This window comes from Anastrepha ludens, chromosome 6 (genome assembly GCF_028408465.1).
Source record: "Anastrepha ludens isolate Willacy chromosome 6, idAnaLude1.1, whole genome shotgun sequence".
Taxonomy (NCBI): Eukaryota; Metazoa; Arthropoda; class Insecta; order Diptera; family Tephritidae; genus Anastrepha; species Anastrepha ludens.
This window is the reverse complement of record NC_071502.1, coordinates 46,727,057-46,740,594: the sequence shown is the minus strand read 5'-3', so window position 1 is coordinate 46,740,594 and position 13,538 is coordinate 46,727,057. Positions and strand designations below refer to the sequence as shown.

The following is a 13,538-nucleotide window of genomic DNA, read 5'->3' as shown; positions in this document are numbered from 1 at the left end:
ATTCAACTATGTACTATTAAAATAATTTAAACACAATCTGAAAATTATTAATAATTATATCTACGTGACTTCGTCAGCAACTGGCAAATTAACAGCAATGCTACCAATATGCCTATGCTCTGCAAAATAAAAGCATGAAGTATATTTAAAGAGCAAAATTAGCCGTAACTACTTACCTCAAAACCAACGAGTAGTGCATGTGCTAATCGTTCATAGCGATACACAGTCAGGTATGCGCGTTTTAGCGCAACTAAGCAGCCTTCGTCATAGGGATAAACGCTGCGCAAACCATTCTGATAGCGATAACAGGTGAGTGGAATTTTAATATTTAGCTTCTTATAGTCTAGGCTGCTCTGTTCGCCGCAGCATTCATACTGAATATACAGGAGCAAATTAATTTTTAGACACCAAAATTAGTGAAATCCTATAGGGTATTCTTACCGATTCTTGCAGTTCATTCATGGCGCCTGGTGTTACAAGTTCTGTCAACCAGGCTGCCGTGATCAATCCCTCTGTTGCTGCCATCCGTTTTTGTTCATTGTAATGCCATAATTTCCATATATGTGATACTATCAATGCTATCAACATTGTGATGAACTGCATAAACAAAAAAACAAGTATTTAATTATTACATAAAGTTATGCAGAGTAGTGCACTCTCTGGTATTTAGTGCTTACACAGCAGAGTATTCTAACAGAACCATTAACAGCGCCTAAACAGCCCACGAATGAGGAGAGCACCAGTAAACAAGCCGCTGCCAGTTGCACAATCTTTTCCATGTGCTCTGTTGAGCCTTCTGCGAATTTTTCCAATTCGTAAACGCAAGCGACCACCGATAATATACCAATTATCTGGAGAAAGAAACAAAAAAGAAATTCAAGCAAGTTAAAAGGGATGTACGAGTATGTGCAGGCGGAACTTAGTTTTACGTGTGTAACTGGCGCTTATTTTTAGAAAGTGTACAATTTATAACTTTAAGAACTTTTTACTTCTCTTAAAATATCTGTCTTAAAAGCGGAAACAGTTCGATTTCATTAGCCTTCAAATTCCGATTAAATGTGGATAATGCTTTTGCTTAATTTGACTAATAAATGACTAAAGGAGAGCAAAAATGTCATGATAACAATACAAAAGTAAAAGTTATATGTCATAACTAAAATAAAAATACATTTTTTACCCATTTTGTGATCATTTCTGCATACTTATCTAAACATTTTTTTATTATGATACTCTTTCCAGCCGCACACAATTCCATTACTTCCCATTCCAAGATGCTCATGCATGATGATGCTCACGCCTTTGATGGAACCGCAGAAACTGTTAGAGCTTAGCTCATAAGTTTGAATAGAAATGACCTCAACATAATTTCTTCTAAATATTTTGTATGGCAGTTATTTGCAAGAGATATCTGCAAGCATTTTCGTGAAATGAGAAAGAAGTGACGCAAAAGGTTCTTGCATGAAAAAACAGTCATGCAAACCAAACAATATCGCTGCGTTTATATAACAAATTATAATTGGCTGCACATATCACCACAACACAATTGGTATTGAACGTTCAACGGGCGAAGATACGAGCCTGAATAATATTGGCGGTTGTTCTATCTTCTTCTAATATCTGCTATAACCAATGAGAACTGATTAAAAACTTGAGAAGTTCCGTGATTTCCATAGTGCTGTGGTCTTTCAACTCATTAAAGACTTGTCTATATAAAGTGGTGAATCATCGCCAGAGCACATTGAAAAATCGTCCCTTCTTCTTATTCATCCTATTCATCTGCGCGCCTAACCTCTGGGCTTCTCTGTTTATTAGGCAGAACTCCTTAGCAGAGATTTTTTGTTTTTGTATTGAGAGTCGACCACAATAACGGGTAATTCTGCAGGTGGGCTCATTACATCAGCTTTCGTTCACTATCCTTACAAATCATATTTCAAAAATAAGTGGATTCAATCGCAATTCCCATGAGCAAAATATCATTATTTCGTAACTGTACTTATCAAAACACACCAGAGCTCACGGAATGGTATCAACCAAAGAAGTTCAAGGTGGATGAATCGTCCAGTAAGGTCATAGCGGCAAATATTTGAGAAACGTACGTCATGCACATCGATTATCTTGAAACGTGTAAAATAATCAACGGACACAAATTTTAAGCAAAATGGCTGTATTCGAAAAACGAAAAAAATTTCAAGCGAAAGAAAATCCAAAAATTACTTTTAGTATCTTTTTGGTGATTAGCTATTTGTATGGGGATTCTGAAAAAATTATTCGATTTCTTTTTATGATATAAAACATACGCTACAGACCATTAACAAGCTTACGACTACAAAAAAATCGGAGGCTTTTCTTGCGCCATTTTTTTTTTTTGCGCTGAATGCAAATCTGGTCTTTTAAAGGGTCCATTACATATTTTTATGAAATTTTGTGGAGGTTTCAATTTTGAAAATTGATTTACAATATGAATATTTGGCATTTTAAAGATATCCTTGGGTGCAGCGTCGGGTCCGAGAACTTAGTGTCACTGATGCTGGAGATTCAGGATATGATGGATGGAGCTATACAGACCCGACAGTGATCTTTCCTGAAATGATTTTAACAGTGGCTGGTAACAGAGAAATGCAACTTCTGCCGCCTGGCATCAGGATAGTAATTGACGTTGAGTTTAGTGCTCGAACCACCTCCCCACGAAATCCTTGATAGCAATACCGGGGGAATCGGCACTTTGACGGTAGGAGGCTTACTTCGGGTGTGGTACTTCCACTGTTGAGTGAGGCTGTTGATGTTTTCTTCTTGTAAAAAAAAGAAAACAAACATATTGTCAAACAGGCATGTTGCCCACGGCTGACTTACTGTGTACACTGTGCTCGAACCTACCGTGTTCTTAATAGCATACGAAGTATAAAGCAGGAAGTTAAGAGATTTACAAGAAAATAAAAATCTTCACACTTCTCCAAGCCAGTGTTATACTTATATATATATATGTATATTCTTTGCAATTAGACAAAAGTAAAATCAATTGCCACCAGTTTCTGAACGTAAAATATTTTCAAGCAATCCATATTATTGTTATACGAACTCCTATTTCAAGGCACTCTAGAAATCGTATTAGATTAAGATTTAGAGAAGAGTTGCATGAAATGTGTATTACAAAAAAACAAAAAAAAATCATTATATAGTTTGAGGAAATGATTATTTCCTATTTCAATTAAGGAACTTATTAACCCACACCAATATGAGTTATTAGCTAATAAAAAATCGATATATGTTTGACTTTTATTGTAAATTAATTAGCGTAATGGGTCTGATAATAGAATCCATTAATTTTCGAATAACTTAGCATTTCACCTACCGCAGAATCAATACAAAAATGTGCGGAAAAGACTACTTTACGGTCAATAAGTAATTATACACATCATAATAAATAAATACAAACCTACATAAATGACTAGAAGGAAAAAAAAATAAATAATAAGAGATAAATATTAAGAAATACTAAGACGGACTATGAGCCATTGAGTATGTGTTTACCTATATGAATACATATGCACATAAGCATACGCTTGTGTGTACACATTTACATATTTATATACTTATTATACTAGGGCGGGTTAATTTCTCTTTTGTCATCGTTCCTAGGTATATTTTATTAATAGGAAAATGGAGGGATCGTGGTAATGAAGATTGAAAGTAGAAAAACTGCATCTTCTCTGGCAAGTAAAAGGATCTAAAACCAAAATAGTGATAAACACGTTATTAATTTATTGATTAAAAAAGGAAAACTTTTTTTTGAAATAAAAAAAAATTTTGTTCGGTTTTGTGACAACTTTTAGTTTGTTTTCTGTACATATTCAAAGAAAAATTCCATACAGTTATTTATTATTTTACAATATTAAAAACTTACACATAATTTGCTTTCTAGCACCATTATGGGGTCCTTTAAATAAGAAGTAAGGCGTTTTTCAATAGGTGCGCTTCAACTTTTTTCCGATAGGGAGGGCGAACGACGCAATATTTTTTATTTTTCGCTTGTCATTTGTAAACTTCATTAGTATACATTTCATCACGGAACGCTACACACTTGAGCAACGATTGCAAATTGTGCAAATTTCGTATGAAAATAATCGTGCAAATTTTTTATGAATATTTATAAATTTTCCAAAAAATCATCTGCAGTGATGAAGCTCACTTTTGGCTCAATGGCTTTGTCAACAAGCAAAATATGCGTTAGTGGGCAGAGAGCAATCCACACGTGATTCATGAGGCACAGTTGCATCCCGAAAAATACACTGTTTGGTGCGTTTTACATGCCGGCGGCGTAATTGGCCCATATTTTTTCGTTGACGAGAACGATCGCCACGTTACTGTGAATGGAAATCGATACCGCGACATGATAAATAATTATTTTTGGCCGCAATTGAATGGTATGGACTTAGACGACATGTGGTTTCAACAGGACGGGGCCACAAGCCACACAGCACACGCTTCAATTGATTTGTTGAAGAGTAAGTTCGATGAGCGTATTATTTCCAGAAATGGACGGGTCGAATGGCCGCCGCACTCGTGTGATTTGACGCCTCTAGACTATTTTCTTTGGGGTTATGTGAAGTCATTGGTCTACAGTAACAAGCCGGCGACGATTTGTGAGCTCAGAGCCAATATTGAACGCGAAATTGCTGGAATTTCGGCCGATTTATGCAAAAGAGTGGTCGAAAATTGGGTTCAACGATTGGACTTCGTAAAACGTGCACGCGGTGGTCATGCAAAAGAAATCGAATTTCATACTTAAATGTATATGTTCAAACTCGATAATAAAAAAAAAATTAGTTAAAAAAGTCAAACCGTTTGTGTTTTATTCAAAAAAAATTTGAAGCGCTCTTACTGAAAAACGCTTTAGATATCAAAAAAAAAAATTATTCGTTCAAAGAACTCGACATTAATAATATATTTCCAATATTATTCTTTACATTACTATTACTCTCACAATAACTTCGAATTAATTAAAAAAACCTTATTTTAAAATTTTCGGAGGTGGTTCGAAATAGACTTTAAATCTTTGATCTTGTGAACCTTTTTCTTAGAATTTTATGTACTTATATTGTAGAATCCGCATCTGCTACGAGCGATTTCAAGAAAAATAGTTTCATACATATTGATCCACCCTAGTGCCCTATTCACACGCCTACAAAACCAGCTCACATATACCTTGGGAATATAAATTTTCTGATTTAATTTTTTGTAATTAAAATTTGATTATGTTTCAATAAAATTATAGTTTACTTTTAAGTAAAAACCATATGAATCGATGCTCCAAACCTTGTACGAAATTCGGAAAAATTCATAAAATCTTCATCAAAATTTCCAATTATTTATCAGAATTTTTAGAAAAATTTTGAGTGTGTAGTGTATTTTTAGTGCAATACTTTAAAGTGAAGGTTTGAAGTGCCTAAAAAATATTGTAGAGCTTCAACAATTTTTGTTATTGCATTTTGTTTCATATAAAACACATTTTTTATATGGAGGGAAAGTTCCACACCGTAAGCAAAAATTTCTCTTCGAAAATAAACGGGATTTTCGAAGCACTTTAAACCCAAAAATTTTCTTACCATTCTGATGAAAGTTGTAAATTTTTATGAAAATTTTTTAAAGTTTGCTGAATTTCACATAAAACTTTGTAGATTGATTTATAAGGCTCTTGCTAAAAATGAGCTGTGTTTTTATTTAAAACTAAAACCAATGTCAAAATTTAAATTTAGGGTACCCGATTTTTTTTTTCTGTCGACGGGTGTAGGAATATTTTTGTATAAATTCTAGTATGCCATTATTAAAAACTTTAGCTTGACAGCTTGGCACTGCCTAGTTAAAAACATATTTTTCATTTTGCCGTCCACGCACAATAAAAAGTGTCAAAAACATGAAAGCATTTTTTGAACGACGGAAAAAAGTTTATGGACACCAACATGGAAAGGGGCGCGATTCACCAAATGACATAGAGAGCTCGAGATTTTATGTTCACAATATGGGCACGTACGGCTGCATTTATACACTTAAGTTTATATGTACAATATGTATTTGTGCAAATGAAAATAAAATATTCACAATCACATAAGTATCTATGTATGTATGTGTATGCGTAAAAAAAATTCTAATTGATTATTACACTACAGACGCAAGGTTAGAAGTTCACCGCAGAGGATTAACGGATTTATAAATATTTTTATCACTTCAGAATTTTTGAAATAAAGCAAATAACTAAGAATTCTCCTTGAAATGATATTTGATCTATTAAAAGAAAATCAAAAAGTATTAGTGTAATAACTAGCTGATGCCCGCAATTTCATACTAAGAATATGTTTAATTTATATTTAGATTAGAGAGAGGACAAAAAAAGCCTAAAACAACAACAACAAACAAGCAAAAAATTCTGTTTACAAACAATGCTAAATGATGTATTTATGTATTAATTTTAAGGCAATTTGGTAGAAATCGTCATAATATTATTTATAGCATATTTAAATATGTACATATGGTTGTTTGCAAGCTTTGAGCTAAAGACGCGTAGCTGAGCGTGTGGAAGTGAACAGAAGGCCTATGAATGAGCCCAGCAATTTTTTACTTTGTCAGCACAAAAGTTTGACGGATGGGTAACTGGAGTATTTTTAATTCAAAAAACAGTATTTGTGTAAAAATTAATACACGACTCTATTCAATTGCCTCGTATATGGTTTGGAAAAAATGTTCACGATTGAACTAAGCAATAAAGCAAACCGAAGTTCATTTGCTCTCGAAGTAAAACTCCTGGAGTGTATAGAAATGACTTGAAGACACTCGAAGGCATGAGCGTTATTTTGTCCTAAAGCTTGTCCAAGTATCTTCCAGGCAGAAGTGTATGACATTCGTCTGTGCATAGATATCCAACTAAAAAGAAATCTCCGAAATGAGCGAATTGCAATTTTGAGTGACAGTCAGGCTGTACTCAAAGCCGTGTCATCCTTCGAATCTAACTCCTCAATAATACCCGCATATTGTGAACAGGGAGATTAAACTTATTAGGGACAAGTAATCATAATCAGTTGCCGGCTCACAAAGGTATACCCAGGAACGAGGCATTGGTTGCATTGGCTGGAAACGCTGCGACCACGAAACTAATAAGACCTGAACTCTTCCTGACTACGAAACAAACGTATGAATATCCAAAGCTCGGAGGGGAAGAGCTAAGACTACGAGACGTAAGCTGGCATCAACTGTGAGGTTAGGCAAAGCCCCTGTTGAGAGAATATAATCAGAATAAATTTAAACAACTCACTAACCTCACTTAGAACAAACTGAGATTACGCACTGGCATTCTTACTGGTATTACAGGTTGCGGAGCCATGTGCACAGGCTGTGAATATTGTCTAACAACTATTGTCGATTCCGAGATCTATCTCCAGAAATATCGTTACACGTACTTCTTGAATGCGATGCCATGACGAGAAGATAAAGTAAACATTTCGGTCTAGTACGATTGGAAGAGAGGCACATGACCTCAGCTCCAGCTTAGGTTTATTGAAGGGGCGATTCTGAATAAGGTATTGTGAAAATTAGAGAACACCAATTAACCGAAGGTCGAAGTGTAAACTTCTATTCCATTAATTTATACATTCATTGATACCCTCAAGTTTTCCTCTTCCCCCAGTTTAGGCAAAATCGGCAGAGTATAGTAATTTCTTCGAAGTCTACATACAGGGTTGCCCATATTCGACTGACCCGACGGATTTCGATGACTTTTTGGGCCCATTCCAATAGACGAGGCTTGTCCGCAGGCAACAATCTTTGCGTCAATTGAATCTTATACGGGAATAAATGCAAATCAATGCGGATAATTCGTTGTAAAGTGGTCCGAGCAATGCCCAACTGCTAAGAACGGCGATTTTGGGATGTCCTTGGCGACGTCTTGGTCGGTTTTGATTTGGCCTCTTTGGATTAGAAAGAGCATCACCAGTCGAAAACCTTTCGTACAAACGTTTAATGGTGTTCTTAGAAGGCGCACTTTTCACATTATTTAATTTTTTATACGCACGTTGAGTTTTCACAAATGACTTCTTTTGTTGAATGTAAATTTCAACAATTTGGGAGCGCTCGCGTGGCATGTATTGTTCCATGGTAAAAATCTGCTTGGACTGACGCTTTCAACGCGGTATGACATTAAGTGATCTGACGTCACTGTCAAAAGATACAGGGTTGCCAGGTAGGTCCGTCGAATATTGGCAACCGTGTATAAGGAGCAGGCTACAAAAATGCATTTAATATCGATTTGGATGAGCACTATTAGTAAGGCATTTGGCCGAGATTTTCCTTGCGTCTTGATGTTGATCTTACAAAAGGAGACACCTAAAGTTGTGTGCCGTCTTCGAATGTTTATGTTAAGTTTTTTCAAGGCTGAAATGCACCCGAAACTAAACGAATGTCTGACGAGGGGCGACTACAATTAGAAAGAACTTTCTTCTACAATTTTATTTTGTTTGTCCCCATGCGATATGACAACCTCTGAATACGAACCAACTCGAAGTATAAATAGGATTCTTTAAGCATTTGAACTGAAATTTTAATTGGCTATAAAAACTAAACTAGAATACTTCGATATCGATACTTTTATTACCTTTTTTAAGTTTAAGTTCGAATATCTACATATTGTTGAGTATATCTATCAGCAAATTAAGTCACATATTTTATCAAGTTGTCAAAGAGGTGCATAAAATCTTTATGACTACAACCCGCGACAAATGATAGCACAACAACATTTTGACTAGTGTTGATTATGTTTTTACAAAGTATAGCTCATTACGGTCGTCGTAGTCGAATGGGTTGGTACGCGGCTACCATTCGGAACTGCATAGGTTCGAATCTCCGTATATGAAACACCAAAATGGTATAATACCTTTTCCAAATAGCGGTCGCCCGTCGGCAGACAATGGCAAATCTCCGAGTGCATTTCTGTCATGAAAAAGCTCCTCATAAAGAACCATTTGCCGTTCGGAGTCAGCTTGAAACTATAGGTAATTGATATTTTTTCAATCTGTAAAAGCCAAATTATTGCTAGATTCCTGTGCAACAATTACAATTTTTGAAAAAAATTGATTTCGAAAATTTTTGTGGTACTTATGAAACAATATACTGAAAATCGGCATTTGACTGCATACTTCGAAGGCCGATTAAAAAAAAATTCGAAGTAACATAAAAAAACGGCGCGATACGGGTCTTCTAATTTCGCCTCTATTTTCACCCGCCACTCTCAGAATGGACCTAATTTTTGCTAACCTGAATTTGTTCCACAGTGTAATTGCATCGCAAAAAAGTTATGAATTTGTTATTTGGAAATATGCGCACCTCCGTCAAAGAAGAAAGTAACCAAAAATCAACTTGGTTTTCTAGCAACTCCAAAGTTGCGCTTTATTGCACTAAAATTTAATAAGCTTTCCAACTGCATCCCAAAATTTTTTTATAAAATTTCATAATTAGATTTGACTTTTATACGCCAATTTTTAATTCCAGGAAAAAATTTAGTATCGTTTTAGTCAGCATAACAATTTTATTAAGCCAAGTTTTTGGGGTTTTCCAGCGAAACGGTGTGTATTTTTTACTTTAGTCGGAAAATCTTTAATTTTCCAAAACGACAAATTTTCAAAGAAAATTCAGCCCATTGTCAGCGACTTAAATCCAAGTCACAAAAAGTGACGCGTCGCAAATCACATTATTTTTGAGAACAAATCGGAAAAATTCAGTCGCGTTGCAGATGCCGTCGTAATATAGATCAAACTTTAACTAAATCAAGTTTTGGACAGGTGAACAACTTGGTCAATAAATTGCTAAGATAGTTTCAGTAACTCCATCTAGACTATTAGGATTAATTTTGCGATGTAACTTAGGAAGCTTTTCGTTGTTACAATTCGGTTAGCCTATGAGTGGAAGATCACTGTGGGCATCAAGCATTGAAGGGTCTTTTAGTGTTATTCTGGTAGTTATTGTCGCAAATTATGTATCACATCTGTCATCACCTTTATTCACATAAAATGGCCAAGTTTATCTTATACATTCTTTTCCTTCTCTACTTCGTTTTTCTCAAATAAAATACAGGGTGGGGCAAACTCGATTCCCTAATGTAAACTGGCCATAATTTTTGACGTAGACGTAAATGCGGCTTAAAGTATGACATTTTAAAAAGTAGACGTCAGTAGAATTCTAACCATGTCGCAGTATACACCTGTCGAACGTTCTGAAATCGTCGAACTTTACATTAAGAATCAGAACTCAATTATTCTGACTCAACGCGCGTTTCGTGCAAAATTTCCTCGGAAAAAAGCACCTGATCCTAAGACAATTCGTGCATTATATGCTAAATTTAAATCTACTGGTATTCTCAGTAATGTGCCACGTCCAATTATACACCGCAGAGCTAGATCAAACATCAATATCACCATTGCACAGGAGCTTTTACAGGAAAATCCAAATCTTTCGACTGAACGCGGTGCTCAGGCTTTGGGCATCAGTAAAAGGTCAATGCGACGTATTTTACGGATCGATTTGAAGTTGTTTCCGTACAAGATTCAAACTGATGGCGCAACGGCCCATACAGCTCACCTGACTATTTATTTATTGAACGAAATGCTCCCAAGTCGATTAGTGTCAAAAAAAGGTGATTTTGACTGGCCGCCGCGTTCACCTGACTTAACTGCTCCCGACTTTTTTCTGTGGGGATATTTGAAGGGAAAGGTTTACACTAACCAGTCGAAGACACTTACAGTTTTAAAAGAAAATATTCGACAAGAAATTGCAGCCATAGGACCAGATACATTAAAAAAAGTCATGGAAAATGCAAAAAAACGAGCTCAACTTTGCGTTAAAGAAAAAGGCAAACATTTGCGTGACATCATATTTCACACATATTGTAATCGAATTCTATCGATTAACATTAATTAACAAAACCGATTAAACTTAAATCTGTTGTATATTTTTCACATAATATGAAAAAAAAAAATACGGAATGGAGTTTGCCCCTCACTGTATTGGAACAGTTATTTATATATTACTTTGGGAAAATATAAATGCATTATTGTTTCGGTAGATGGCCGTAGTGATCGATATTTCAAAAAGCATCGATGACACAATTTAAGGTTTATGCTCGTTGTTAAGGTGACAACGGTTTTTTTGCATTCAGTTGTGAGTTACAGGGTGTTAACAATGGAAGTCAAGAAAGCGTAAATTCTGCACATTTTACAGTTTTTCTTTTATAAAGGCGAAAATGCAAGCCAGGCCGCTGAAGATGTGAATGGTGCCTCTACTGTAACAGCTAATTTCGTGCAATTTTGGTTTCGTCGGTTCCGTTTGGGCAGTTTTGATGTTAAAGAAAATTTCGTTACAATCACAGAAATAACAAAAAATTGAGCGGCATGCTAACAGTCGTAGCATCGCCCAGAAGCTAAAGATCGATCATAAAATAGTTTTAAACCATTTGCGCAAAAATAAAATATAAATTCGTAACACTTATTGAAAGTCAGCGGTTCTACAAGAATATATTAATATCTAGCTTTGGATAATGCATCAATTTTCTAATTTATCCAGTTTTTTTTAATTTATAATTCAGCTTTGTTTTTTAGTTATACATGTTGTACATTTTTCTTGACATTACGTCGAAAAATATATGCAATATTGTTATTATCATTATTGGGCCATAATGCACTGCGACCTCTGATGGGATATATTGTGCTTGACATGTACATATATATTTTATTATTTTTATAATTTTTATTTTTTGCATTTAACCCACCAGACTCAGCGTGTTGAAAACGATAACAGTCCACTGCAGGCAAGCTCTGCTAAAAGCCATAGTTAACGGCATTTTTCTATTCTGTGTATTAAAACTTTTTTTTGTATATATATTTATGCTATATTTTTCAAAATTTTATTTAATGTTGATATTGATTTTTTGTTTTTCAAACGCAATATATTCAAAATAACGCGCTACTAACGCACGGCACCTTTAAAGGCAAACAATAAACTGTCCTCACGAAAGCGACTAAAAATTTTCAAAACACTCGCATTTTTCAAAAAATTCGACCAATTAAGTGCCAACAGCGTAAGGAACATGCCAATTTATGATATTGTGCGAGTGTATGAGTTTATGATGAGTCTGCCGGCAGTGGTTGTCATCTCTTAACACTAACACACATACGAGTACACATACATATATGTAGTTTTGTATATATGCATAAATGTATTTTTCCCCGTCCGCCCAACCTAATTTTTCCAAATTTTTACTACAGACTTACTGACGAGTCACTCACCGTATGTCGCCTATGTGTTTATTAGCTAACGAAAATAGCCAGCCGTGAAGGCTTTGTATGCGAGCTGCATTAAATTTGGAAATGCAAAGAGGCGCGAAATTTTGGCGGCCACAGTAAACGCGCCGCATAAATAGACAGTGGACGAGTAGGTGTCTTCGGTTTTTTGGGAATAATATTTACTTATATAATATATAAATTTATATATTTTTTCTGTACTTCACCTTCTGGTTGTGTTTTATATGCGAAAGTCTCGTCAAATTGGCTTTGTTTTTAAAAGTATTTATTTTCCATAAAAAAACTTTACTTAGCTTATTCTTATTTATATAGCCTGACACTTGTTAAGCCTTCTGTCATGTCTCGTAGCACCCAAAATTTTGCATAAGCTGGTTTGACTTAACAAACACTTAGGTTAGCTTAGGTTATACTGGTTGATTAAGGAAAACCTTTTTTTTTGTTTTGATTGCTTAATTTTTTTTTTTTTACAAAAGTAAAAGTAATCGAACTGCGCCGTTTCTGATGTCAAAGTACATTCAGGCATATATACTCGTACACGTACAGGGTGGCTGATGAATTTTGCTACATTAAGAAACTCAAATAACTTTTTTTTTAGTGTATGGAATTCATTTATTTTTTTTTCAAGTTGAAGGTCATTAAATTTTATTAAATGTAGCTTAACTAGTTTTAAAAATAATTGAATTTAAATGCCCCCCATGCTCGTTGACACAAGTGCGGCATCTTAGTAAAAAGTTGTTCATTGCTGCTTTGAAAGTTGCGACAGGAATAGCCGCAATTGTTGCCCGAATGGATTGTTTTAGTTCATTTGTTGGCTTTGTTTTATAAACTTCTTGTTTACATAAACCCCACAAGAAAAAGTCAGGTGCAGTAAGGTCAGGCGACCTGGGGGGCCAACGAAATTCGGAGTTTCTTGAAATCAGTTTATTGGGAAATTTTCGTCGCAACTCTGTCATAACAGTCTGGGCTATGTGAGACGTTGCCCCATCTTGTTGAAACCACACAGAGTTGAAAGGAATTCTCTTTCGGCGTAGTTTTGGATAGAAAAATTCTTTCAGCATTTTCAAATAACGGTCTCCAGTAACCGTAACGGTGTGACCATTTTCTTCAAAAAAATAAGGCCCGACAATACAGCGTGAAGAAACCGCACACCACACTGTCACGCGAAGAGGATGCAATTCCGTCTCGTGGAGTATCTGTGGGTTA

At 35.2% G+C, this 13,538-nt stretch overlaps 1 protein-coding gene across 1 annotated transcript; it reads right to left on the bottom strand.

The window, feature by feature from the left end:
• On the bottom strand, positions 1 to 11,996 carry LOC128867333 (protein late bloomer-like). Its single transcript, XM_054108457.1, has 5 exons — positions 11,804 to 11,996; positions 678 to 851; positions 442 to 597; positions 177 to 374; positions 1 to 119 (listed from the first exon to the last, which is right to left on the bottom strand). Exons 1-5 carry the CDS (start codon positions 11,873 to 11,875, stop codon positions 48 to 50), a joined length of 672 nt encoding a protein of 223 aa, XP_053964432.1. The 5' UTR covers positions 11,876 to 11,996; the 3' UTR covers positions 1 to 47.
• Positions 11,997 to 13,538: the final 1,542 nt, after the last annotated feature.